Source organism: Ursus maritimus, unplaced genomic scaffold (assembly GCF_017311325.1).
Source record: "Ursus maritimus isolate PB19 unplaced genomic scaffold, ASM1731132v1 scaffold_22, whole genome shotgun sequence".
Lineage (NCBI taxonomy): Eukaryota > Metazoa > Chordata > Mammalia > Carnivora > Ursidae > Ursus > Ursus maritimus.
In genome coordinates, this window is record NW_024424675.1 from 41,852,844 (window position 1) to 41,879,967 (window position 27,124).

Here is a 27,124-nt window from a genome sequence, read left to right on the forward strand (position 1 = left end):
TCTCCCTCTTACTAGCTGTGGGACCTTGGGCAAGTCCTTTGATCTTTCCCGGCTTCTATTTCCTTACTTGTAAATGGATTCTCATAGTACTTACCAGTTATAGGGTCTGCCGAAACTGGACTTGTCACCCTCCCTGAATGTGTCTGTACGTCCTTTTTGGTTTATTGAGGAAATGAATAGTGAGTGTCCCAAAGGTTCCTCCATGCACTGAGGACACAATGGGGACTAAAACAAAGTCCCTACCCCCACAGAGTTCACAATTTCTGTGACTGGCATAAAAATAAATCATTAGGCAATGAGAGATCAACTGACTGAAGGAATTATATTGTTTTAATTCCCATTAATTGCAGTAACAGATAATCCAATGTTACAATCTGTGAAGTTTTCACAGATATTCCCAACTGGGGAATATTTTCCGATTCTTTTTTTACGTCCCACTTTGGTCAGCAAGGTAACATCCAATTATGAAGGTCCAACTTACTCGCTGTGGTTAGACTTCCCCCTAATATTTATAATAATTAAGAAACAGCTAGAAAGATAGTCAACAGCACAGAAGCAGACAGTCATTGATTTTAGCAGGGGTTTTGCAAGGGATTTGTGCTCTCATTACAAAGGTAATACAACCTGTCTCTCGGAAAAGGCAGGTAAACATCAGTGTGGGTTTTATATCTGCCTCTGTTCACTATGCCTGATTTTTTTTAGAGAAAGCAAGCAAGCAAGCAAGCAAGCAAGCTGCGAATCAAACACATGCACGTACAGACTCTGCAACTTTTCCCCTATGGACTGTACGCATGGCAGTGTCAAAGTTTCCGGCCTTAGAGAATCTTACTTCTCCAGAATCTCCTATAACACCACATCACAGGGTTTGTTGTGAGTGCTGAAGTCACAGTGGTGCTCCATAAAAAGTTCTCCTTTAAACAGCTAATTGTTATCTGAAAGAACAGATGCCATTCACTTGCATTGTTAATTGCATTAACAAAATGCGGCCCTTTCCCTCGCAGCGCTCCCAGCCCGGGGATGTGCCAGACCCACAGTCAGACACGCTAGGGTGGGACGGGGCTCAAGAAAGGGGGGTGCTCCTGAGTCACCCCTGCCCCCCCGAAGCGCAGCGAGCGATCGCCACGGTGCAGCAGAAACCCTGCACCCACCGGAAGAAGGGAGGAAGGGGCCGGGCCTGGGAGCCCGGGACGCACCACCAGCCTCTGTGCGGGCGAGGACTGGCTTGCGCTCACGCAGCCCTAGCCGCGGGGCCTCGCCCAGCGCCTAGCGACGCTCTCCATGGCAACCGGGGCTTGGCAACGGATCCGCCCCACTGCGCCGCGTCGGGCGTATTGCGTCATCCCGGCGCGCCGGAAGTGACTTCAGCGGTCGCCAGGGACCTCCGGCAGTGGTCGCTGCGGGGTATTGCTGCAGACGCTCTCTCCTGGTTTGCGATGGGTTGCGACGGAGGAACAATCCCCAAGAGACACGAGCTGGTGAAGGGGCCGAAGAAGGTTGAGAAGGTCAGCGACGTGGGTCCGGTGGGGACCGTCGGTACTGGGGTCCCGAGCGGGGGAGGCGCGGAGCTAACGGGGCTCCTGACGCTGCCGTGGTCATTTATCTCATTAGGAGAACTCATATTAACAACATTATTAGTATCAGGCCTTTATTGAGTGCTTGTTGTTGCCGTTCACCTGGCAGTAGCTTAGTACGGGGTAGCTCGTACAGTTCTCACAACAGCCCTGTGGGCACGTATTGTCCTCATCCTTGCTTTTCAGACATAGAAATTGAGGGCCAAGAGGACAAAGTTGCAACGCTAGTAAGTGGCAGGGCCGGTATTTAAAGCTTTCTGCCGTTAGTTACAATGATACAAATGGCCGCTGTTTATTGAGCTTTGTACACACTTAACTTCATTTTTCCCGGGAATTCGTCCCAAAGGTTCTCTTATCCACATGAGATCCGGTCCTTCTCTTAAAAAACTACCTTGCCACCCAGCACACTGCCTTCATGGTTGATTAATGTCAGTCGCAGAGAAAGATAAACTCCCTGTGGCGCAGTCTTCGTCTTTTCCCCTCTACAGGTAGCACAGTTCCTGGCACAGTAAATACAGTGAGTGAATGAGTGGATAATTCTTAATTCTCACAGGTAATAACTGTGAAAAATTGTATATAATAATTTTCATGCTACTAACAGGAAATTGAGTCAGTGACATGACCAAGGTCACACAACTGATATGTAATGAAGCCAGGATTTCCAACCATTTATTCAGGAATTCAAAGTTAGCATTGGTGATTACTTTTTAACCCTTTTTTTTTTTTAAAGATTTTATTTATTTATTTGACAGAGAGAGAGAGACAGCCAGCGAGAGAGGGAACACAAGCAGGGGGAGTGGGAGAGGAAGAAGCAGACTCCCAGCAGAGCAGAGAGCCTGACGCGGAGCTCAGTCCCAGTACCCTGGGATCACGGCCCAAACCGAAGTCAGACGCCCAATGACTGAGCCACCCAGGCACTCCTAACCCTTTATTTTATAAATAATCTCTACGCCCATCATGGGGCTTGACCTCATGACCTCGAGATCAAGAGTCAGGTGGTCTACCAGCTAAGCCAAGTGCCCCCCATTAGTAATTACTTTTTAATAACAAGGCATGTGAAGTACCTAATACAGTGCCTGGCACACGTGGATGCTCCATATATTCTCCATTCAGCAGTTAGAAAATCTTTTTAAAAGGTAAATCTCATATATCACTACTATATTTAAAATTCTCCAGCAGCTTTTTGTCATATTCAGAACAAAATCCCACAAGGTCCTGTGTGATCAGGTGCGTTGCTCCCCACCTCATTTTCTACCCCTCTCCAGGTCTTTCATTTTGTTTCAGCCATCCAGGCCTTAGTTTCTTAGCCTGGAGTATAATTTCCACAACTTGACAGTGTTCTTCACCGAGATGTTCATATCAGTTGTTTCTTTACTTCATTCAGTTCTTTCCTCAAGATGTCATTTCCGTCCACTGTTGCCAAAATACATCTCACTTCCACCGTTCTCTATCCTCTTTGCTGCTTTACTTTTCTTTATAGTGCTTATCACTGTTTTCGTTTGTTTACTGTCTGTCTTTCTCGGACATGAACAGAGACTTTGTGTCTTACTTTTGTCTACCACACAGTAGACATCTGGTAAATGTGTTGCTGCAAGAATGAAAGAACTCTCAAGAGGATGGAGTGTGCCCTCTCGTCACACCTACAGACGCATAGACAAATGCTAGATAGTTAACATTCAGGAGAACTTTTGCCAAAAAAGTATTCGGCTAGTTTCGTTAACTTGTGGCCAGGGCTGAAGAGGAGTAGCTTAATGAAAAGCTTTTCAAGGTGTCAGAAGGGGATAGAAAAGAAGAAAGGGTGATCCCAGACAACCAGAGTACTCAGGCAGGATGGATTTTTGTTATCCTTATTTATTTAGCAAATACTTTATTAAATGCTTATCATAGACGTCATTCCAGGGCCTGCGGACACAGCAGTGGACAGAGTTCAGCCTTTGCATTGCTTACATTTCAAATAGATATATAATAATTTAATAGTTTTGATCACTCATATGGTGTGTTTGGGCTGGCAAAATCATTGCTGTAATTTAAGACCTTGCCCTGAAAAGAAGAGAGACCCTGGTTAAAAAAAAAAAAAAAAAGTTTCAGAAGTTTTTTGGGTTTAGTAACCTGGATAAGGATCAGTTTATCACTTTTCTCCCTGTCCCCAGCTCTCCCAATTATTTTTTGAATCAGCAAAGGGCTATGGGTAAAGCAGGTGAGGGATCCAGAAGGGAGATCCTGGACTTGCTGAACATGGCTTTTTTTGACTTTGCTAAGGATGTAGTAAATCGACTTCACTAGTGGCAGGTTTTTCTTGGGGCTCAGCTACACTGTGAATTTTGATAAAAGTTATTTAAGCGGCCAAAGTGTGGCTCTTGGGTCTGGGGTATGGATAGAATAACAGTTGTTGTAGTTTGGGTTTTGTTTTTATTTTGTTCTATTTGAAATAATAGAAAAGCGTTGGAAAGTAGTGATTAAAAGCATGGTCTCTGGGGCGCCTGGGTGGTACAGTCGGTTAAGTGTCTGACTCTTGGTTTCAGCATAGGTCATGATCTCAGGGTCGGGGGATCGAGCCCTGCCTTGGCATCCGCACTCAACTCAGAGTCTGCTTGTGATTCTCCCCCCTTATGCCCCTCCCCCCTTCTATCTCAAATAAATAAATAAAATCTAAAACAAAACAAAATAAAACATGGTTGCTGGAGCCAGCCTGCTTGGGTTCTTATCTTAGCTCCTCCATCTACTTGCTGTGAGACCTTGGACATATAACCTCTTGGTACCTCCATCTCCTCAGTAACAAAGTAAAAATACTAAGTTATAGGGTTTTTATGAGGGCTGAAAGATTAAGTCACAGAAACTGCTTAACACAGCACTTGGCGCACACAGTGAACACTTAAGCAGTTGTTACTGCAAAAAGTAAATTTAAGGAAATTTTTCCTTATTTTTTTTCTCTTCCCATTTTCTCCCACTTGTGCCATCCTACTGTATTATTCAGGTTTGGCATTTTAGGAGGGGAAAAGAGTGGGATGTGGAATATTATATAGGTGAAATGTCATTTGAGGGCAATAGAAGGTCTTGTGTTTGGATTTTCAGAGTGTGGGTAAGGATTTGATATGCCCCCTAATGAACAGTGTTAAATTGGTGATTTTTATAAAGAATTATATAATCTTTGTGTTGGACTTAAAAAAAAAATCTATTTTCTAAATTCTTAGTCTTTAAATTCAGCTAAAACTTTGGAGCCATTCCCATTGATAGAAATTAACCTGTATTGCTCATTTTTTTCTGTATGGCTTCTCTTACTTACTATTAAGGTACAAATGCTAGGGGCACCTGGCTGGCTCAGTTGGAAGAGCATGTGACTCTTGATCTCAGGGTTTTGAATTCAATCCCCACGTTGAGTGTAGAGATTACTAAAAAAATAAACTTTAAAAAATAGATACAAATACTAATTCTTTTTTTTTTTTAAGATTTTATTTATTTATTCGACAGGATAGAGACAGCCAGCTAGAGAGGGAACACAAGCAGGGGGAGTGGGAGAGGAAGAAGCAGGCTCATAGCGGAGGAGCCTGATGTGGGGCTCGATCCCATAACGCCAGGATCACGCCCTGAGCCGAAGGCAGACGCTTAACCGCTGTGCCACCCAGGCGCCCCACAAATACTAATTCTTATATGCAGCTTGCATAAGCAATTTAATGACTAGATGGGAACTGTTTTGTTTCAGGTGTCCCGTTTAGCGGGAACTTGATTTGACATGGTATTAGTTTTGGACTTTTTAAGTCCCAACTTCATGTGTCACTGTCTTTGATTTAAAAGACAAAAATCATTACATGTTGTATAACTAAATAAGCCTTTATATGTAGACCTGTGGACCATATGTCTTTCAGGGATGAAAGTTAATTGAAAGGATTTTTTTTTCTTTTCGTAGGTTGACAAAGATGCTGAATTAGTGGCCCAATGGAACTACTGTACTATAAGTCAAGAAATACTAAGGCGACCAATAGTTGCCTGCGAACTTGGCAGGTATGGTTCCTTTTACTTAATTGAGATGAGTTTTTATTAATTAATTTTTAAAAGAATTTTAATGTGAAAAAAAAAGAATTTTAATGTGTAAATGCAGTTCTTGATTCATGAAATGTGAATTATCTCAAACAAATTTGTGAAGCCTAGGTTATCATTTGCTGTCTCTAAACATACTTCTGCATTTTTCTCTTCATTTTGGTTTATTTAATCTATGATCTGAAAATTCAGGGGCCAGTAGGAGGTCAGTTATAAACAAATGCATGAAGGAACTCTGTGGGATATTAGGGAATGGTGGGAACTTGAGGAAACTGGAGAGTTTGTGTCCTGTCTAAAAGGGTTGCTGCTACTCATTTCCAGCCAGTTGTTGCAGTTCAAGAATGTAGGCCTAGTGATTCCAGAACTTCTGATTGTTTTTCCCAGGAAAAGTTGAAAATGTGTACTTTTATGTTAAATTTCCCAATTTTTAAGGTCCTGTTCAGATCACATTCAGCCCTCAGACCACCAGTTTGCAGCCCTTGATTTAAACTAGTTTCTTTCTTTGTATACTCTGGAAATAGTTGAGATAGGATTTAATTTACTTTTTAATAATGCAGGGCATTTCTGTTATCAGATGTAAATGACTTTGGATTGTACTGAATTTACTCCTTTGTGTGGAGGTTGATTGTTGCCAGAATGTTCTGACTATCCTTATTGTTGCAGACTTTATAACAAAGATGCCGTCATTGAGTTTCTATTGGACAAATCTTCTGAAAAGGCTCTTGGGAAGGCAGCATCTCACATTAAAAGCATTAAGGTAAGACTGATGATTCTGAAGTTCTCCAGGGGTCTCAGTGGTTAACTTTATTTTATAGAATTCATGTACCTTATAGACTGAACTCAGAAATTTGGAATTCCAGTCCCACCCAGCTACTTAATGAGAATATGATTTGGGGCAGGTCACTTAAAGCTCAAGCCAGAAGTTCCCATACCTGTCCTTCCTGCCTTATAAATCTGTTATAATTTAATATGTGGAAAAGAACTTTGAAAACTCTTAATGTGATGTATAAATGTTTGGAGACATCATTTTTGTAGTTAAAACTCAGTTACTTGAATTTTTGATTTGGAAGACCCTTGGAGAATTTTATAGGTAGATCGCTGTGAAATCAGTGTGGTATCTCCTGCTGATTAGACATTCTGATTGGCAGTTAAAATTCTTTTGTGAAAACGGAAAAACGAGTTTTTTAGTAAAGGAAGTTGGTCGAGAGGACAAAATCTTGCAAATCTGGTCGATGGGAGAAAAATCAGGAAAGTGGTAGAGAATTTGAGGACCATCAGCCTTGTCAGACACCTTCTCTCACAGGTGAGAATACTCACTGTCCATGACTTTTTGAGGCCACACAGCTAATGAGGCACCTAATCCAGAACCAGATTCCCTGGTTCCCCATATAAGGCTTTGGGTTTTCCTTTTCTTTCTTTGGAAATTTTTTAATGATATTAGGCCTTTTGTTTGAATTCTTGGAGGGATTACAGGATACAAGATATGTTAATTTCAGGCAAATTAGTAATTCTGAAATGTAGGTAAAGTAGTGCTTTAGAAATACCATGCCGATTTTTGTCACTTTTATCTGGGGAGGAGAATTCATTCTTAAAAAACCCATGGTAGCATAATTATCTTATATCAAGAATGTGATTATCATTGAAATTAATTTATACAGTTCTACATTTAAAATAATATTCAAGGTATGTGATTGAACTTCTAATTTTAATGGAAAAGAAAAGACTTCCAAGAAATCAGTACTGTAAAGGCAGAAGAATTCAAATAAAACAATGCAAATATGCAAGATAGTCACTACTGTCAATTAGTAGCCCACAAATACTCTTGAGCAGAGAACTTGGTGAGACACATGGCAGCTATCAACCAGGAAGCTAACTGTATTGACTGTAGGCCTGGTGGCTTTCCTTTGGAGGCACTCAGTTGCTCTCCGGAGTGCTGAAATCAGGGTGGAACTGTTAAATGTCAAGAAATGCTCAAATGCTAAAGTGGAGCCATTCTATCACTCCTTGTGAAGGCAAGCTTTTGAAAACCTGAATGGCCAGATCTTGGAATATGATAGTATTCTCTGGCTCTAATATTCTGCTTTGGACTCATTAGACTGTGGCCTCATAGATTTTACTATCTGTTCAATTATTAAATAAACATGGGCCGCCAGGAATATGGAACAGCCTCCGTGAGGATTCATTCACAGGGAAAGAAAATGTTCCTTTTTGGATGAAACTAATACAAAGCTTTCTCTTAGCGGGGTTATTTCTCATGGCCAAAGGTAATTTTCCTTAAATATGAAAATATTTGTAAAATAGAAATTAATTCATTTGCCAGTGAATTTTAAAACCCTTGTTTTCCATCATAATTTATGGTTTAATTTTTTTATCCATGTCACAGTTGACAGCCAAAGGAAAGGAGCTAGGAAGAAGAGGTCTGGATGGGAAAGGACTGGAATAACAATTTCTCGGTCGATTTAGGTGGTTATTGAGGCTAAGCATGATCCATTTATCAGATGAATTCTTAACTGTGGATGGTTTTTCACAGAATGTGACAGAACTAAGGCTTTCTGATAATCCCGCCTGGGAAGGGGACAAAGGAAACACAAAAGGTGACAAACACGATGACCTCCAGCGGGCACGTTTCATCTGCCCCGTTGTGGGCTTGGAGATGAATGGCCGGCACAGGTCAGTAACAGATGTGGGGCAGATGGTGTGGAGTCTGGTTGGGTAATATTGGTGTTCTTAGCATTTGTGCTGTACCTTTATAATCACACATTCTTCTTTAAGGTGTCCTTTGCTTTGGGTAGTGCCTTAGAAGTGGTGGTGCTGGCATAAGACCATGTTCATTCCCTAACAGCTGTTTATAATGTGGTGTCCCAGCAAGTCCACTCAACTTTGGTGTCTGTGCTTTCTGTTCTTGAGAGTAGGAGCACCTAAAGTAAAGAGGGATTTTAAAAATTTCTCCTGTGACTTACAAGACTTGAGTTGGATTATTTGGTCTTTTCTTATGGGAGGAAAGCAAAGGACAAATGTTGCACATCAGACAACTCCCATTTCCTTATAATTGCTGAAAACCATACAGTGGAAAACTGTCACGTAATGTGTTGTCAATCAGTCAGCTAAAGACCTAGCTGATAATGATAACTTGCTTTGAATTTGTAGCGAACAAATCCTCCGACTAGAGCACCAGAAATTCTAAGGTCAAGAGTTCTATAGCAAACATAAGTGACCTGTATATTTCTGCCTTAAAAGATATGAATGTTGAATGGGTTAGTAGGTGTCTTTTTGTAGAATGTCTCAGTAAGCCAAAGCTTTCAACTGTTTTCCCACCATTTAGAAATATCTTTAATAACTGGTAGTCCCACCTGCCATCTGGAATCTTCCATCTAACATATTACTTGTTGAAAGGTAGTATTTTTTTTACTCTTTTCATTCAAGAAACAGGGGCGGGGGTGAAGTGGGGGGAGAATCTCAAGTAAATAAAAACTGAACTATAAACAACCACATTGGATCTGGAGCATTCTGGCACATTTGTACACATCCGTTTAACGGACGTGTGTGCGCTACGCGTGGCAAACTGTGCCAGAGAGCGTGACCACCATGCCCTGAAGTGGCGTTACCTGTGGCTTTGTGGATTTGGAGAGAAGTCAAATTTTAGGCCCAAGGAGCTTTTAAAGATTATATTCTTCATATAGTAGGACTTCAATCAGTGAAGCCTCTCGGAGTTTATCATTTAGTGGTAACTCTGTGAGGTGGCGGATATGTTAATTGGCTTGATAGTGCTGATTATTTCAGTGTGTACATATTTCAAATCATCAAGTTGTGCGCCCTAAAGATAGACAATGGGTGTTTGTCAGTTGTACCTAAATAAAGCTGAAAGAAAGAAAAAGTAATTAATTAAAAAACCGAAGTTCAGGGGAAGCAGACTCATGGACCTCACCTCATCCCACTTTGGTGTGTATTTCTGTATGTGGTGTACACACACATTATTTCAAGGTTTAAGTTGTAACATAGTGGTGACCATTTTAAGGTGCATGTTTCAGGGGTGTTTGGTACAGCCACAGTGCTCTGCAGCCACCAGCCTCCATCTGCTTCCATTTTCCTCCATTTCCCTCACGCCAAAGGAAAACTTCATAGTCACAGAGCAGTCCCTCCCCATTCCCCCAGCCCCAGCCCCTGGCCACCACCAGTCTGCTCTGTCTTCATGGATTTGCCTATTTGGGAGATTCTCTTTTCTTTTTTTTTTTTTTTTTAATTTAATTTAATTTTATTTTTTGAACCGATAGAGACAGCCAGCGAGAGAGGGAACACAAGCAGGGGGAGTGGGAGAGGAAGAAGCAGGCTCATAGCAGAGGAGCCTGATGTGGGGCTCGATCCCATAACACCGGGATCACGCCCTGAGCCGAAGGCAGCCGCTCAACGACTGCGCCACCCAGGCGCCCCGGGAGATTTTCTATACATAGAATCATTCAGTATATGACCTTTTGTGTCTGGCTTCCCACTTCTTTTTAAGAAAACCATGGTTCACCCCAAAAGAGGAACTTGGCAGAAACAGACTCAACTCTGGGGTCTTGAGCAGGGGTTATCTGTAGCCTGTTGCTCCCATTGTGGCTTCCCTAGTTTTTCCCCTTTTTCGCTGGTTAATCTCTCTCCTGTCTTCCCAGTTAATTGAGCTTTGCCTGTTTTGGCTTTGCCCTCCTGCTATATTGGGCCTGCACACAGGAAATGAATTTGGGGTGACTTCATACATTTATTAAAGCTTATATAATAAGGGGGCGCCTGGGTGGCACAGCGGTTAAGCGTCTGCCTTCGGCTCAGGGCGTGATCCCGGCGATCTGGGATCGAGCCCCACGTCAGGCTCTTCCTCTATGAGCCTGCTTCTTCCTCTCCCACTCCCCCTGCTTGTATTCCCTCTCTCGCTGGCTGTCTCTATCTCTGTCAAATAAATAAATAAAATCTTTAAAAATAAAATAAAATAAAATAAAATAAAGCTTATATAATAAAGATTTAAATACAGAGAGAAATAGAAATAAATGACTAGTGTAATGAAAACATCGAGCCTTTGTTTAAAGAAAAATAATTTTCTGGGGCACCTGGGTGGCTCAGTCATTAAGCGGCTGCCTTCGGCTCAGGTCATGATTCCAGCGTCCTGGGATTGAGCCCCGCTTCAGGCTCCATGCTGAGCGGGGAGTCTGCTTCTCCCTCTCCCTCTGCTTCTTTCTCTCTCTCTCTCTCTCTCTCTGTCAAATAAATAAATAAATCTTAAAAAAATAATTTTCTAAACTATTAATTAGTAAGCATCCATAAAATAGAATTTTGGGGGGGGGTCCTAAAACAGTAAATGAATGTAGTGCAGTGTTATTAATTGCGTTTTGTTAAGGCAGTCTGTATCCACTATAATCCCTAAGGAATTGGAGTAAAGTAGAATGTGCATGTGATTTTTGCCCCTTTCCCCCAGTCCCAGCCTCCAGTAGCAACATTCTTAGTTGTTTGGAGTCTCACACCCCCCCACAGACCAGCTCAGCACCGCCATACACGCTCTGCACGTCCCTGCTCTGCCAGTAGAAATAGAAATAAATGTGTATCTTTCCAGTCGTGGAAACATATTATACATATCTTCTAACCTCTTTTTTTTCCTACTTCTCTGTCTAATGTGAGCATGTTTTCATGGCCTTGCATACAGATTTACTCTACTCCTTTTAATAGCTGTGTGAGTGTTCATAATTTATGTAACCATTGCTCTGTTGATGAACATCTAGGTGCCTTCCTCTTTTTCCTTGTTACAAGCTGCACTGTCCTACACAACTTCATAAACACATATTTATGCATTTGCACACTCGTGAGCGTGTTCCTGTAGATGCTCTGAAAAGTGGTTCTTTCCTCGATACTGACAAATTTTCCTTCTAAGACGCACCGTGCTGTGCCCATCACCAACAGATGCGCCTCTGTCCTCTGTTTTCAGCTGGATGACGTCAGTCTCGCTCACTGCAGCCGGATACGTAAAGCATGCCACATCGTTGTTCTGCAGTGAATTTCTTTAATTAATAGTGGAGGTTAAGCATCTTTTATATGTTTTGGCCATTTATATTTCTCCTTCATGTTCATGCTTTTGCCTATTTTTCTAATACATCGTTTATTTTTGCTTTTGGAGACCTTTTTGAATATATATAAACCGTGAATCTCATATATATATATATAAAATAATCTCCCAGAGGTCCTGTTCTATCTTTTGACTTTGTATGTTTGTAGGGTTTTTTTTTTTAACGTATTTACTTTTTTTGTAGGAGAGACTTTATTCTAAAGGATTATTAAAAGGGACCAGGAATGGGACTATGGCCTATATTTCTGGCATATCTATCTATCTATCTATCTATCTATAAGGTAGTACATAAATAAATATATATGGGACAAAAGAATTTCTTTTTCCTTAATGGAATCAAATGTGACCATTTTTCTCTTTGTAGTTCTTGGCCTTTGTATGACCTGAACATATGTTAACTAATAATCTGGGTGACCATTTTTAAATTATTATTTAAGTCATCCTCCATTTTGGATTATTTCTCCAGGTTTTGCTTCCTGCGATGCTGTGGTTGTGTGTTTTCTGAACGAGCCTTGAAAGAGATAAAAGCAGAAGTTTGTCACACAGTGAGTTGTTGACATCCATCATTTGTTCCGTCTTGGTAGCTGACGAAATCAGATGGTTTAGGGTCCCTCCCTCCATGTGTCATTTCAACATCCTTCAATTCTTTCTTTTTTTTTTTTTTTTTTAAAGATTTTATTTATTTATTCGACAGAGATAGAGACAGCCAGCGAGAGAGGGAACACAAGCAGGGGGAGTGGGAGAGGAAGAAGCAGGCTCATAGCAGAGGAGCCTGACGTGGGGCTCGATCCCAGAACGCCGGGATCACGCCCTGAGCCGAAGGCAGACGCTTAACCGCTGTGCCACCCAGGCGCCCCCCTTCAATTCTTTCTGAAACACAGATCTGATTAGTTGTTTCTCTGCTTACAACCTTCCATGGCTCAGCCTTGCTAGATGCAGACTCAGACTGCCTTTTGTGGTGCCCCTGCCTATCTGGCCAGCTCAGGCCGAGCTCTGGCCGCTCCCTGACCACCTCCTGTGCCTTTGTTCTCTCTCCCCTGACCTGCCAGCCCGGGGAGGGGAGGTCATGCCCCCCTGAACCTTAGCTCTAGAGCGATTGCTTCCTCTGTGAACCCTTGCTGCTAAGCCTCCTTCCCCATTCCCTGGGCACCTTGTTATCCCACTGATCTCATCAGAATGTAATTGGTAGTTACGTCATGGTTTCCCCACTGGACTGGGCCAATTGTGTTTTTTCCTTTTTTTTTTTTTTTTTTTCTGTAAGAATTTATTTATTTTTGAGTAGCTTTCATAACAAAATTAAGAGGAAAGTAAGGGATTTCCTCTATTCCTTCTGTGCCCCCCACCCCCCGACAGCCTCTCCCATTATCAATGTCCCCACTGGGGGTGGGGGGGTACATTTGTTACAACTGATGAACCTACATCGATACACCATCACCCCAGATCTCTTAAGGTTCCCTTGGTGGTGTACGTTCTGTGGGTTTGGACAAATGTATAATGACAGGTATCCAGCATCATAGTGTCATCCAGAGTATTTTCGTTGCGCTCACAATCGTCTGTGCTCCACCGTGAGTGTTGGAGAGCAAGGAGCAAGGCTTGTCCGCCTCTCACCTGCAGAGCATGTCGCAGGTCCTTGGTCAGTGCTCACACAGGGGGGCAAACACTTGTAGGCGCTCACTTGTGCAGCTCACAGGACGGAAATGCTGATGGCCTTGCTTTCACGGTGGCGCTAGCGCAGACCCAGACATTTGTCTCTGGTGTTCTGTTGGCCACGGAAAAGCTACCATTTGGTTTGATGTCATGGATGCCAACAGGTCCTGATTGTGTTTTCTCCCATATTGACTCTGCTTGGATTTCATTGGGCCCCTCATCCTGCTTCTCCCTGTTGTGAGCTGTTCTTTCATTCAGCAACTTTCACGGAACACCTGTGAGGGTGTCTTAAGCATGGTACGGTGGGACAGCCTGGGGGATAAGATTGATACAGCCCCTGCTTCATGGAACCCACAGTCCAGTTGGAGAGGTGCTAATGCTGGGAAGGAAACACAGGGTGATGTCCCAGAGGGGGAGAGGCTGCTGTAGTGGCAAGGGGTGCTGCTTTGATATTTATGGCAGGAGTATAAAGTGAACGTTTAAAGTAAATTTAAGTAAAATTAGAAGCAATGGGCATGTTTACAGAAATACATCAAGACACTGATGGTAGGTCAGCAGGGATGCCTGAGGCTCTGGGACATGCCACAAGTGGTGGCGGTAGGATGTGGGTGAGGGTGGTGGAAGAGGAGAAGGCTGTTGAGAAGAGGAGGAGGGAGAGGAGCACTTGCCGCACCAGAAGGAGAAAGTGGCCCAGGCGGCCTGCTGAGACGGAACTGCAATGTGAGGTGTCGTCCTCACGTGGGCAGGGCGGGGTGTGCGAGCAGGGAGAGAGGCCTGGGAAGTGAGTCGGACTGGATGGTGGAAACTTCGAGGGCCAGCCCAAGGAGCAGGTCCAGGTGGGTGTGCACCGAGGAGCCGTTGACGCCTGTGGGAGCGTAAATGCGTGGGCCATGCAGGATGCCCAAATGTTGGGGCCGAACAGGAGGAGGAATTTGGCAGCAGGTTTGCTCAGGGCTCCTGTGGGAGGAGCACCGTAGGAGCCGGCTCGTGGCTGGCCTGGGGCTCCTTCGGGCAGGAGGGGAACCCTGTATACATTGTGTTCAGGGGTGTGTGTGTGTGTGTGTGTGTGTGTGTGTGTGTTTTCCCACATAATATGGAAGGTATTGTTTATGTGTTAGACACATTTGCAAATACATTCTGGAAGTCTGCTTGAAAGAAAAGAAATATGAGAAGGTGGGAAATAAAGCTGAAATTTATCAGAGAAGCCAAATACCCTAAATCAGTGGTTCCCAAACCAGGCTGCACGGTAGGCTCTCCACAGTAACATAAGTTCCCATTCCCCGTCTCAGACCCCCTAAGTCTGAATCTTCACAGTTGGGGTAGAGCCACACGGAATCCTGCTTTTAAGAGTTCTCAGAATGATTCCAGCAGGCAGCCAGGCGTGGGGACTGACTGATCCAGAGCAGCCAGACTTGCATTTTCTTCTGCCCATGATGTTGACCACCCCTCAGATGGCATGAAACTGCCCTTTGCATAGGCTGACCTCGCATATCCATTAGTGACCATGTTAACAAGCTTGCAGCAAAACAGGACTGTCTGCCCAGAGCTCTACAGAGAAGTTGATTTTAGGTCATGGAAATACAGCATTGCAAGGGAAGTCTGAAACCTTTTTTTGGTACTTGAGAAGTTTCACTGGACGCTAGTGAACTTTGAAATGTCAGCACCTTGAGCACTTCAAGGGAAGGGAAGGAAGCAGGTGGAAAGGGGAACTGAGGGCAGCAGGGTTGCACAAGGGGAGCAGAGGGCAGGTGAGAACCAAGAGCACTAGCTCTTTCTGTCTCATGAGGGCAGCTGCCATGGCTGTTGAAACCTCCAGCAGGCAGGACAGGATGCTGGCTGTCCTCCAGGAATACCTCAGGGAGAGAATTTTCAGAAAAATAAATCTGTTGCCAGAAGAGCAAGATAATGAGCACGTTTAACTTACAGGATTCACGTAAAAAATGGCCTTTGCAGAGCTAGACTGAATACTGCACGTATTAGTTTGCTAATACTGGCTGCCATAAGAAGGCAGCAGAAAGTGGGTAACTGCACAGAAATTTACTCACAGTTCTTGAGGCGTGAAGTCCGAAATCGCAGTATTGGCAGGTTTGGTTCCTTCTAAGGGCTGTGAGATGGCCATCTTCTTCCTGCGTGTTTTCATATGGTTTTCTCTCTATGGAGTCTCTCTCTGTGTCCAAATTTCCCCTTTTTGTAAGGACACCAGTCATTGGAGTAGGGCCCACCCCAGTGACTGCATGTTACCTATGTCTACAGCGATCTGATTTCCGGGAAGGTCACATTCTGACATACTGAGGACTAGAACTTCAAATTTTTGGTAGGGGACACAGTCAGTGTATAACACTGTACAATTTAGAAAATCATAGATCATGGGACAGTCAGTGGCTCACTTGAGTGGGAGTCATTCATCCACATAACCAACCCTTAGAGCCTGGTATGTGTCAGCTTTGGGTCACACACCGGTGCTGGCTTGAGACTATCGCTTCTTTGGGCTTCAGATTCTAATATGTAAAATGAAGGATTGTAGTAAATTCTTAGACACTTTCCTTTTAGATCCAGATTCCAAACAATGACATTTTAAAATAATAAATGACAAATGTATGTACTATCAGGAATCAAACTCCTGCTTTTAATTTAAAGTCTCTAAAGTGTAGGAAGACTAAGCGTATCAGGCACGGTTGACTAACTGGTATGACCCACAGCCCTTACGTTCCAGTGGCTAATGCAGTGAAAGTTCCTGGTCGGGCAGCTTTCTTCCAAGGGAAACTCAAGGACTCGGGCTCCTGCTGCCTTATGGCTCAGACCTGCTCTGGGGTTTGGAGTGTTCTGCACTCAGCCGACTGGTGGGAACAGCGCAGGGAGCATACAGAGTAGGAGGTTTTTATGGGTCAGGCTGGGAGACAGTGCTCATCACTTCTGCTCCCGTTCTGTTGTCCATCCCTCAGTCATGTGGCCACACCGACCTGCAAGGAAGCCTGGGAAGGGTCCTAGAGCTGGACGCCCAGGAAGAAGGGAACACCAGCCATTTCTGCCAAAAGGAAGAGTCAGGTGCAGCTCCAGGAACTCAGTGCGTCAGGGAAATGTCAAGGAAGTGAGATGAAGCCCCAGCATCAAAGTCTAATACAAATACTTTTGGTTTTGTAAGTAATGTCTGAAATTTAGAGAAACCAGTGTCGTAAGAATAACTCAGGAACCTCAGGGATAGTTAGGGTGTACGTTTTCTCTACTTTTCACTCTGTAGTTTCCTATACATTTGGTTTTTCAGTTCACTAGAAGAGACTCAAGGGTTTGAGGTCGCTCCGGTTGTGTGCTCTGAAACACACGGTGTACGCGCTTGATTTCCGTAAATAGGGTCCAAAGAGATGTAGTTGCTAGGTTTGTTCATTTGTTTGTTTTCACTATAAACACGTTACTAGCCAAAAAATTAATTGTATTCCCCAATTATAATTCCCCAAATTAATTGTCTTCTTCCCTTCTTGTAATAAAGAAACACATTGGAGTAATTACAGTTTGCCAGATAAACGGTGTGCTTGTTACTCAAAGCATGAGCCACGGTCTTGCAATATTGGCATCGCCTGGGAGGTTTTTTGTTTTTCTCTTTTGAAGAAACACAGACTCCTGGGTCCCTGTCCAGATCTGTGGAATCAAAATCTGCATTTTAACAAGATCCTCTGCCCCCGCCCCAGCCATGGGGATTTGCATGCGCTATAAAGTTTGAGAATCCCTGAGTTAGGTGTTAGAGTTGTGACCAGTAGCATTTGACTTGCCACTGACTTCATTTAGTTAGGGTTTGTGGTCATCGAGGAGGGCGTGTGGATATTTTAAAGTCAGAAGTGAAACAAAAATTTACAATCATGCTGGTTCTTTTTTGAGTAATCTCTATGCCCAGTGTGGGGCTTGAACTCTCACCACCTCAGGCTCGAGCGTCGCGTGTTCCACTGACTGAGCCAGCCAGGCACCACTTTTTTGCTGTCTTTTCGTGGGGAGGTGGAATGGAAAGGGGAGAAAATGTTAGGGAAAGGGGTGCCTTCAAAAGTGGTCTGTGAGGGGCGCCTGGGTGGCTCAGTTGTTAGGCGTCTGCCTTCGGCTCAGGGCGTGATCCTGGTGTTCTGGGATCGAGCCCCACATCAGGCTCCTCCACTGGGAGCCTGCTTCTTCCTCTCCCACTCCCCCTGCTTGTGTTACCTCTCCCGCTGGCTGTCTCTCTCTCTGTCAAATAAATAAATAAAATCTTTAAAAAATATATTTAAAAAAACAAAAACAAAACAAAACAAAAAGTGGTCTGCAAATGCTGAGTTTTTTTCAGGCTCTGACCTCTTTCGGGGAATTTTAGCTTTCTGCCGTCTTCCTGGTCTTTGGAAGTATTAAGCCTCAGGGAACTGCATAACATGCAGGATAGGCAGCTTGAACTTCCTCACGTGTTAGAGAGATCTAATAGAAAAATTAAACAGTAGTGTCTACATTGAGCGAGAAGGTTCTGCTCCCAAAAAGGGAAATTATCTCAAGATCCCGATTCATGTGTCACCTTTAAGAGACAGTGTGTAGTGGTATATTTCAGACGTTCTTTTTGCATGTGATTTAATTGTGTTCTTACAAAGGAACACAGTGAGAGTCTGACTCAGAGTAGAGCGAACAGCAGTTTCTCGTTGGTTCTAACGCTGGCGAAGACTGCTGCTTTATGTTGGCCTCGCTGGCCTGTCCCAGCCTTGGTGGCTGCCTGGCTGTCAGCCTCTGCTCCCATTGTTTCCCCCAGCACTCCACTAAAACCCAGCGTGTCCTTCCCTGAATCTCCTCCTGCTTCCTTCCACCATGCCTTTAACTTACTCACCATTATTTTATCTTTACTGGAATGATTTGTTAAGGTGGCTTCTTCTGTTACGTCTGATCCCTTGGAGGGCGGCTCTGTGTTTGAGTTCGTTTCTTTGTATGAGGTGAGGTGGTGTAGTGAAGGCTTGGACTCTGCAGCCGCACTGCCTGCTTAGGTCCAAATCCCAGCTCCACCTCCTTAGCCGTGTGGTCCTGGAAAGTCCCACTGTTGCCCTGTGCCTCAGTTTCCTCATCTGTGAGATGAGTCAGACATCTAAGTGCTTCATCCTCATGGCACATCCGGTAAGTAGATGCCCGGATTAGACCCTTCCACAGCACTGTGGCTGTTGAATGAACATTGAAACGTACAGTCGGCATTGAAACAAAACGAAGGCAGGCTTGTGTTGCAAGTAACTTGAAAAGATATGTTTGTTTGTTTGTTTAATGAGTTTTGCCCTTAACTTGCTAGTAGTTGTTATAAAATTTAGAGGACACCATCGTGGTGAATTTGAATTTTCGGAACGTAGCCAGTTGGCGCCATCCGTGAGCACTGTGTTTGCCTATAAAAATTAGTGTAGAAAAGCAGAGCTTTGCTGTTGTGGGGCTCTTGGCGTTCTCGCCGACAGTTTTAACATTTTCAGTGTGTGCTTTCCTTGGAATTAGGTGTCTAGGTGGGAGAAATGTTTGTTGAAATGGTGGTTTTAATGTTCTGTGGTTACTTAATTTGATCTGTGGGACCTGCTTTCAGAGCCTCTTTTCCTTCTGGAAAGCTTTGTGCTTTCCAGGGGCTATTTGCATTGACTGAGTTGATTTGATTTCATTGCAAAGCTGCAGTTTACTGAGGCTTTGGACTCTGCTTTTGAATTATACGTTTATTTTTTTAGTGTCTTCTCCCGTGGTTCCTGCTTTTCCTTTATTTTTAGTAGTTCCGTGTTGTGCCGTTTCATAGTAGCACGTTCTCAGTCTTGTACGACGCCACAAACTATTTTAGAGAAAGAGAATATAGAGAAAGTCCTCAACAGAATGAGGAAAAAGCCATGGACTGTTTAGAGACCCAAATCTGTGAGTAGAGAGAATTAAGATCATTCCTGCCAGTGCTGTTCAGTATGGTAACCACCAGCCACATGTGACTATTTGAATTTCAGTTCAGTAAATTTTTTTAAAATAAAGATTAAAATTCACCTAATCAGTCACACTGTCTACCTTTCGAATGCCCCGAAGCCCCCTGTGGTTGTGGTTGTGGTCATGGTTGTGGTCATCGGTATGGGGCAGCCCAGACGTGGCACGTAGCCATCGGGACAGACGGTACTGTTAGTGCCACGAGACTAGGGAAACGTAGGGCAACCTTTTTAAGAAAGCGTGTTTCAACTCTGGGTTCGTTTTCATTTTACCCAAAGGAAGTAGACATTCTGTGTTTTTCTAGGATTGCTGGAACAGAGTGGGTGCAGAGAAGCAGAGTCATTTCCAGTGCGAGTTTGTTCTTTATTAGAACCTCATACACAATAGTATCTTAGAAATCAGATGTGTTCTTAGCTAACTTGAGTCAGGATCTAGTGGGGGGGGTTGACTTGCAGCCCCTGTTTACGGAAGCAGTCAGCCGTCCAGCTGGCCGGTCGGGGGGCCACCAGCAGTACCTTGAGTCACTTTTCCTCCCATGATCTCTTCCTCAAGGCTAGAAAAGTGGCCTGTGGTTAATAGGAACGGCTTGTCAACAGCATGTTTCTAAATCCATCTGACGACTAGCTTGTCTCAGGGAATCCCTTCTCATTCTTTCTTTTTTGGCTGAAAGCTCTCTTGTTACTTACAAGTCCGGGAACAGGCGGCCCTGGTAAGAAAGCAGACAGTGCGCAGCTTCCGGCTCAGCGGCTCCGCCTCCCGTTGAAGTGACTGTCCCGTGGGAAACGCCAGTGTGGCTCCACGGGAGCCTCTGCCTGTCGCAGCGCCCGCAGCCGGTGCCGCCGCTCCAGGCACGTCACCACCAGAGGGTCTGTCGAGTCGAATGTGTTGGCAAACAAAGAAGGCGACCGAATAATCCACGGCAGGTCCCCTGGTCCATACACGCAGCTCTCGTGGTCGTAGCGGCCTGTAGAAAGAAGCACAAAAACCTGCCGCCTTTGTGTCCTCGTCAGTTTACGGTCACACACAAAAAGGGACAGCTCTCCGAGGTCATCTGTAAAGGCCCCTGCTTCACGCGAGCGCAGGCCGGACCTGACTTCCCGGATCGCTCTGACAGGGGCTTCTGTGTTGGGTTTTGAATCAGTGGGGACGGGGATGTTTTCGTTCTATCAGTGGTCTCTGGCATGTTGAATGGCTGCTTTAAGGGAATGCTGTGGAATGTTCGTTAGTCATGAACACACGAGGGAGGTGTAATAGCACTCATTTGCCGGGCCCACTCTCAATTCTGTGTCAGGTTCCACGAACTTTGTTCTCCGTGTTTGCGGGTAGATCACAAGAATCGCAGCGGTGGTAACAGGTCCTCGCTGCCATCCGTTCTCACTCTTGCAGAGTGAGCGTGTGATGTAAATGGAAGGAATTTAATTGGAATGATAGTTAGAATCTAGTGCTCATTCCTTCCAGATGAACTCAGTAGCACGTCCACGTGCCTGCCGCTGTGCTCGGCACTTCCTTCTCTGTCACCCTCCCGCCAACGCCGTGCGGTGGCTCCCATTACCCCCTTCGGTTCACAGAGAAGCGAGCGCTCCGTTGGCGTGTGAGGGAAAGGTCTACCCATTTTGGAGACCTTGCTCTCTGCCCAGCTCTGCCCTGCTTTTCCCTCCACACCAACCCCGTCATCCTACTTCTGAAAACCTATCTGAGGGAAATATTATAGGAAAGGGGTGGGACTGCACGCACAGAATCATCCAGTGTTGTTTGTGAGACTGGAAAAAGGCGGAAAGAACGTTCCCTTAGTGAGCAGGCCTTCATTCGGTTAAGGGCCAAGCAGCTCTGTGAGCGGGGTGAGCGCTCCGTAAGTGGTAACTGTCGTCGTGATTGAAATCTTTCTGATAGACACTCTTGGTACAGTGTCAGAGTCTCAGAATTACACTTCAGCCCTTGAGAAGTCTGAATATGAGACAAGCAGTCCGAAAAACTTAAGAGTGAAAAGAAAATCAGCTGCCCCTTGATTGTAACTGGATGGTTCTGTCATTTGCACACATGAGTTTGAGCCGAAAGGGGACGCAAGCGAATGGAAAGTCCTGAGTCAGGTTCGTGCTGTTTTGATGATTACAAATAAACTCTTTGTTGCTGATAACAACAGGGTGACTGTCACTCTGTCAGCTCATCCAGTGGAGGGGCACCGGCCAGTGGCACCTGGTTTGAGACCCGGCTCTGCCACTTCCTGTGCCACTTCCTGTGACATGGGGAGTGACCTCACTCCTCAGAGCCTGGGGTTCCTCCTCTGTAAAGTGTGAACGTGATCGTTAACAACAGAGTCACTGTGAGGACTGACTGCAGGCCCAGAGCCGGACTCTGGAAGGGGGCAGGGTCTGCCACACTCCCCGCCAGCGCTTGGCCTAAGGCAGGGGCCAGAACTGCTTTACTAGTAGACGGTTTGCTCTGGAGTGAGCCATGGCAAGAACTTTCTGAAGTGTTTACTTTGGGGCAATGATGATCTTTATTAAGATTCACAGTAATTGGACTTTTTGGCAAACATTGAAATATTCAGGTTGTCACTCAAAGGATTCTAAATCATTATTATTGATAGCAACAGCCTTTCATGACTTCTTGTACTGTGAGTGAATCATGTTTTCAGGACAAATCTGAGCCCCCGACCCCCACCCGAACATTTATTGACCAGTCTTGTCAACCCCAGTGCATAATGGCAACAAGCACCTGCTTTCTAAAGAAAGGTCAAGGTTGCAACTTAGCCTGTTGCTTGACTGTCACCCTCTTACTGCGTGAATAGCTCCTTCATTGAATCCTGGCTAAAATATTAAAAATAACTAGAAAATTCTTCCAGCCCTTCCGACCCGGTACCTGTCAGGAGGGCGGCTGCGCACATGGCAGTAGGAGTTGCTCGTCTTTGAATTACTCTGGTGTTAGGTTTTACACTTTTCATTTGTCTGCAACCTGTTTCTTTTAGGTCAGTCTTTTAAACAGCTTGAAAACTGGGTGACCCCAGTTGCTGTCTGGTCTCCTGTAACTCAAGCCCGAGGACCACACCCACATGCACGATAAGGAGAGGGGGTTGTATCTGCGCCGTAGCTCCCGCCGTGGCTGGGAAGCCGCGTGTGGACGGAAAGGGCAGGCCAGATTCCCTCGGACAGAGGATGCTGTGCCCCCGGCCGCCTGCATGCACGTCTGCTCTGCTCTTCCTGCCTTCTCTGTCCCACATGGTTGGCGGCCCCATAAAGGTCGGACACCTCGTTTTCCTTTCCGTGCGGGCTCCCAGAGCATTTGCAACTCTCCCTATTGGACTTGTAAACATCGCTCTGTGACCGTTGGCCTCCATCTTCTCCCCGAGACCGTCTGCTCCTCTCGGGCAGCCATCCGACCCTGGACTTCAGGTGGGTGGGGAGAGCCGGTGCCACCCAGAGAGTGTTAGGCCTGAACAGCGTGACAGGAACCCAGTTCCGGTCCTGCCACTCCCTAGGCACTTCCCCCCCAGACTGTGGTGCCTGAGAACCTGCAGTCAGCCAGTGATGTCCCCGCCTGTCCAGCAAAGGGGGACACTGCCCTCCACACCCCAGGTCTTGCTTTTCTGTAATGTCCTGGTAACTAAAACCTCTGGGACACCAGACAAGAATTCATAGCTCCCAGGGAGAGTCTCCTGAGAGTAAAAAGCAAAAAGACCTTCCTTCAGCAAGAACTACTTAAGAACCCGCTCTGGAGCGCACACCTGTTACTCACGCGTCTGTCCTGGTAGAGACCCAGGGAGATACAGAGCCTTTTTTAATAAATGTTGGGTTTGAATTCTAGGAGCAGATGGAAGAAACCAGCTAGCTTGCATATTTTTATCTTAAAGCATTTAAAGTTGCAGCCTGGTTTTGTATTCACTCTGTGAATATTTATCAACCCAAGTACTTATGATTTGTGCACTTTTCTGTCTAGGTATTATAATTAAATAAGTTTTTAAAAAATTGACCCCATGGAATGGAACCTCACTCATCCCATCCCTCCTTGCTAACGATCATCTCGCGATATCACCCCGGCAGCGGTTGCAGAGTTTTTGTCAGATGGGAAGGCTTGCTTTTGGTTTGGTTCGATTTTTACCTTTACATCCATCATGAACACTTCCCTCCTCGTGTCTCCACTTCACAGCTCGAACGTTTCCCTCCCAGCCGGCGTCTGGTGTGGCTCCCGGGGCATCTGGGGGGGAAGCAGAACAGGCATTGCGGCGTGGGCAGCTCCTCGGCCCTGTGCTCCCACTTCTTCTGTGCCGGCCCTTCCCCTTCCTCCACGGGCAGGAGTCCGGGAGACAGGAGGGGGGGAGGGAAGGTCCAGCCTCAGTCCGAGTGTTGGGCTGTGGTCTGATGCAGGGTTAACGCTTTGGGGGCGGGTGGGGAGCGCCGCACTGGCCTTGTGTTCCGGCGCTGTGTTTCGCTTCCATCCCTTTCACATCCCCGGTAACTCATGGAATGCCTACAATGAGCCCTGGGCCTGATGATGCTGGGTTTCTTGGGATTGTGTTTTCCCCGTGATAGCCCTCTGAGGGGATTCGAAAATAGGATTTTTAGTGGATGGGAGAGATTATAAGAAGATCCTAACCGGTTTCTGCTGGATTCAGTGTTTGCACTGTCATCTGGACCCATTAGCTTAGCTGTTTGAACTTGAGGCCACATCCCCTACCGGAGCCAGTCAGCTTTATGCAAAGAGAAGAGAAGGCCACTTAAAGAAGGACATGAGGTCTCCCTCTGCCTCTCAGGGAGCCTATCAGAGGTATCGTATCTGCCACCCAAAAAATTACTACCTTTAATATTTCCTATTGTTAAAGAGCCCCTAGCATAATGTCTGGCACTAGTAGGTAGGCCGTAGTATGTAATGACTGAACGAAGAAGTTTCTGAAGATTCGTGCTCAGATGCTGGTAGGACTTCTTTCCGGAGAGGGAATAAAAGCAGCCGGGCTGGTTTGGGAACATGGCGCACTATCAGCAAACTTCAGACCCCTAAACCGAAGACCCTCCCATACTCCTCACGTGGAAGGTCCTGCAAAATGCAGAGCTGTTTCCCGAGCCATAGTAAAGTAGAGAGTGTTCACTCAAGAGTGAACTTCTCCTGTTGTTGCCTCTGATCTGAACAGACTCTCATCCTGGATTGTTCTTACCTCTCAGCCGGTTCAGAGTCACCCAGTAATGTCGTTCCGGGCTCTGGATGTCTTTGGACCACCGAAGCATGTCTTTTGCGCGGGTGTCAGTCAGTACAAACTCTACAAACTTCCTCGTGAGGACATAGTAAGCGCTCCCAAAATAAATTGTTAAGTTATGGGGCGGTTTGTCCTTGAATCTTTTATTTGGAGATATGCAGATATTTCCTTCAGGGGTGGATTCAGGATGGCTTTCGCTGGTCTTGGATTTCGTGTTTGGTGGCTGCATTACTCCAGGAGTGATGTTTTTGTCATTCCATTTGCTTCTGATGTAGTGTATGATTTCTTTATTGGTTTTGATTGGAAAATCCTGTCCGCAAAGGTTAATGACATAGTTCCATTGAAATTTGGAATGGACCAGATCTTTCATACAATGAATATCTGCCTGGAGTTTTGTAAAGCCCGTGTAGGCCACTCTTGCTCTCTTTGATGAAATAAAAATATTTTCAAAACAGTCAACCAGGGTTTGCACAACAGTCTTATACTTCTTCGGGGCCTTTTCATCGACATGAATACAGTAAACGTTTTGAGGCACATAAATAGCTCTGAGAAGCTGCACAAACATCGCCAGCTCCTTATGAATTGTTATAATATATGCCAGAGAGAAATTGCCCTCTTCTGCAGACAAGGGTCTGGTTATGAAACGCAGCTCCCGGGAAATCCTAGAGCAGTTTCCTGGGGTGCGTAAATGAGCAAGAATTTGAGAACTGTGAGGGTTTTTGCAAAATCTTGCGATTTGGAGGGCGGCCCCTTTCCCTTCAAATAAAGCCGAACACAGTTCATCGGGGTAAAAGCCACATTCCACTACTGCTGGGTAGGGGGGCTCCTCCTCTGTTTCCTCAGGGGTCGGATTCCGTAAATAAAGAAGAACGAAGATGCAGATGGCCACGCACACGAGGAGCCCGGGCTTCGTGGCTCGCAGCTGGCTCATGGTTTGGGCTCCCAGGGCCTTCGCGTCACCATGGCTTGAAATGTTTTCCTTTAAGCTTCCTAGGTGAACAAGAGGGAGAATTTAGGGTGTGGCAGCCCTCCCCCAACCTGCAGCTTGACCAAAGGGCACGTATTTCAGGTGTGTAACGTGCTCCGTTTTTCTCTACGCACACGCCCGCGAAAGCATCAGCACAGTCACCACGACAAGCATTCCCCTCCCCCCTGAAAGTATCCTCAGGCCCCTTTTACTCCATCCTCCCTCCACCCTGTCTCTGGGCAATTTCTGATGCTCTGTCCATCACTGGATTTGCTGGCACGTTCTGTAACTTTATAGAAATGGAGGCCTACACTGTGTGCTCTTTGCCTGGCATGTTACACTTAGGGTCCTGATTCTGAGATTCCATCCACACCATTGTGTTTATCACCGTCCCTGCCTTCTTGCTGCTAGCAGGATTCCATCACGTGGGCATGCCACGGTTCATCTTTCCACCTGTTGTGGACATTGAGATAGTTTCCGGTTTTAGGAGATTACTAGACAGTATAAGCATTCATGCACAAGTCTTTGGCCCTTTGTTTTTGTTTTTGTATTTCAGTAGCTTCATTGAAAGTTATAGCCCTTAGCACCAAAACATGGTGGTGGTTGGTTAGGTCACCTCTACCGACTCAGATAACACTGATGTATTCAAATTATTGAAATATAGATCAGCCTTTGGGAAAACGGAAAAGTTATCCACAGGTCATGTTTACAAAAGTACAAGATATACCATGGGTCTGTGGTTTATTTTCCAGTGCTTATTTACCCGTAACATGATGTCACAATTGGGCACAGCCATCCCGGACGGACTCAGGCAGCCCATTGCACTGAATAGCCATTTGCAATACTGGTGATGCTAGAGATCTCCTTACATTCCCTGACGTAATAGAAAATCGCGACGACTACTTCAGCAAGCTCACAGTCAGGACGTTTGCGTCCAAGACTTTGTTTTGGCACAGTAGAGGCAGTCAGTGAAGTCTATGCTCTTCTTTAAACACAATTCTAAATTAAAAGCAATGGCAGTTTTACAGAAACAGCCCTTAGTGTAAAAACTTCTGGAATGTTAAATGAGCAGGTTTCCAGGGTGGTGTTAATAGGGCCTATGTTTTTGTTTCTCTGGGGGTAAATACCTAACAGTGAAACTGCCAGCTGTTTCCCAAGGAGGTCGTACCATTTTACATTCCCACCAGCGGCGTAGGAGAGTTCCAGTCCCTTACAACCTCACCAGCACTTGGTGTACTCAGACTCATTATTTTAACCACTCTGATCGGTGTGTGGTGATCATTCATTGTGGTTTTACTTTGCATTTCCCCGATGAGCATATTTTCATGTGTTACTGCCCTTACCTTGGCAGGTTAAAAAAAACAAAACAAAACCCTCAAATATTTATTTTGGACATAGATGCTGTCCTGTTCTGCATTATTCAGAGTTCATTTTATGCTGTTATTCTGTGTCATGTTACAACTCTTTCCAGTAGAGGAAGCAACAAATCAAAAGAAGTTTTATGATCGCAGAATTTGGCTTGTTGACTTGAGTTTATGATTATTTTTAGAGAAGGGTTCACTAATTAAAAACAAGATATCTTTATGTAATAAAATTATTTAATAATGAGTTGCCTTTCTGGAGCCCTACAGAAGTGCATGGATAGGTTTAGCAGGAGCAAAGGTGACCAAAAGCATTTTGATTAATTAATTATTAACGCATGAAGACGTCAT

General features: G+C 45.1%; 2 protein-coding genes across 4 annotated transcripts in view; one reads left to right on the top strand and one right to left on the bottom strand.

Moving 5' to 3' along the window:
- The first annotated feature begins 1,325 nt into the window (after positions 1–1,325).
- RTF2 (replication termination factor 2) overlaps positions 1,326–27,124 on the top strand; it is a 39,883-nt gene continuing 14,084 nt past the window's right edge. For 2 of the 3 annotated variants that reach the window (XM_008699479.2, XM_040638495.1), the window contains exons 1-5: positions 1,326–1,502; positions 5,476–5,570; positions 6,270–6,363; positions 8,137–8,276; positions 12,158–12,236. In XM_008699479.2, coding sequence (XP_008697701.1) covers positions 1,434–1,502; positions 5,476–5,570; positions 6,270–6,363; positions 8,137–8,276; positions 12,158–12,236 — 477 coding nt within the window. In that variant the 5' untranslated portion in view covers positions 1,326–1,433. The remainder of the gene's footprint in view (positions 1,503–5,475; positions 5,571–6,269; positions 6,364–8,136; positions 8,277–12,157; positions 12,237–27,124) is intronic. The other variant, XM_008699478.2, reaches the window with a different exon arrangement.
- LOC103670952 (beta-1,3-galactosyl-O-glycosyl-glycoprotein beta-1,6-N-acetylglucosaminyltransferase 7) lies at positions 17,556–25,582 on the bottom strand. Its single transcript, XM_008699477.2, has 3 exons — positions 24,407–25,582; positions 23,356–23,451; positions 17,556–20,224 (listed from the first exon to the last, which is right to left on the bottom strand). The coding sequence occupies exons 1-3, from the start codon at positions 25,374–25,376 to the stop codon at positions 20,001–20,003; spliced, it is 1,290 nt and encodes a 429-aa protein (XP_008697699.2). The 5' UTR covers positions 25,377–25,582; the 3' UTR covers positions 17,556–20,000.

Coding starts and splice junctions, on each gene's coding strand:
- LOC103670952 (XM_008699477.2), bottom strand. CDS start 25,376: ATGAGCCAGCTGCGAGCCACGAAGCCCGGGCTCCTCGTGTGCGTGGCC. Junction 23,452..24,406: donor GACTCTGAACCGGCTGAGAG/GTAAGAACAATC, acceptor CTTCCCCCCCAG/ATGCCCCGGGAGCCACACCA. Junction 20,225..23,355: donor TGTTCATGATGGATGTAAAG/GTAAAAATCGAA, acceptor TTCTTTCTACAG/GCCGCTACGACCACGAGAGC.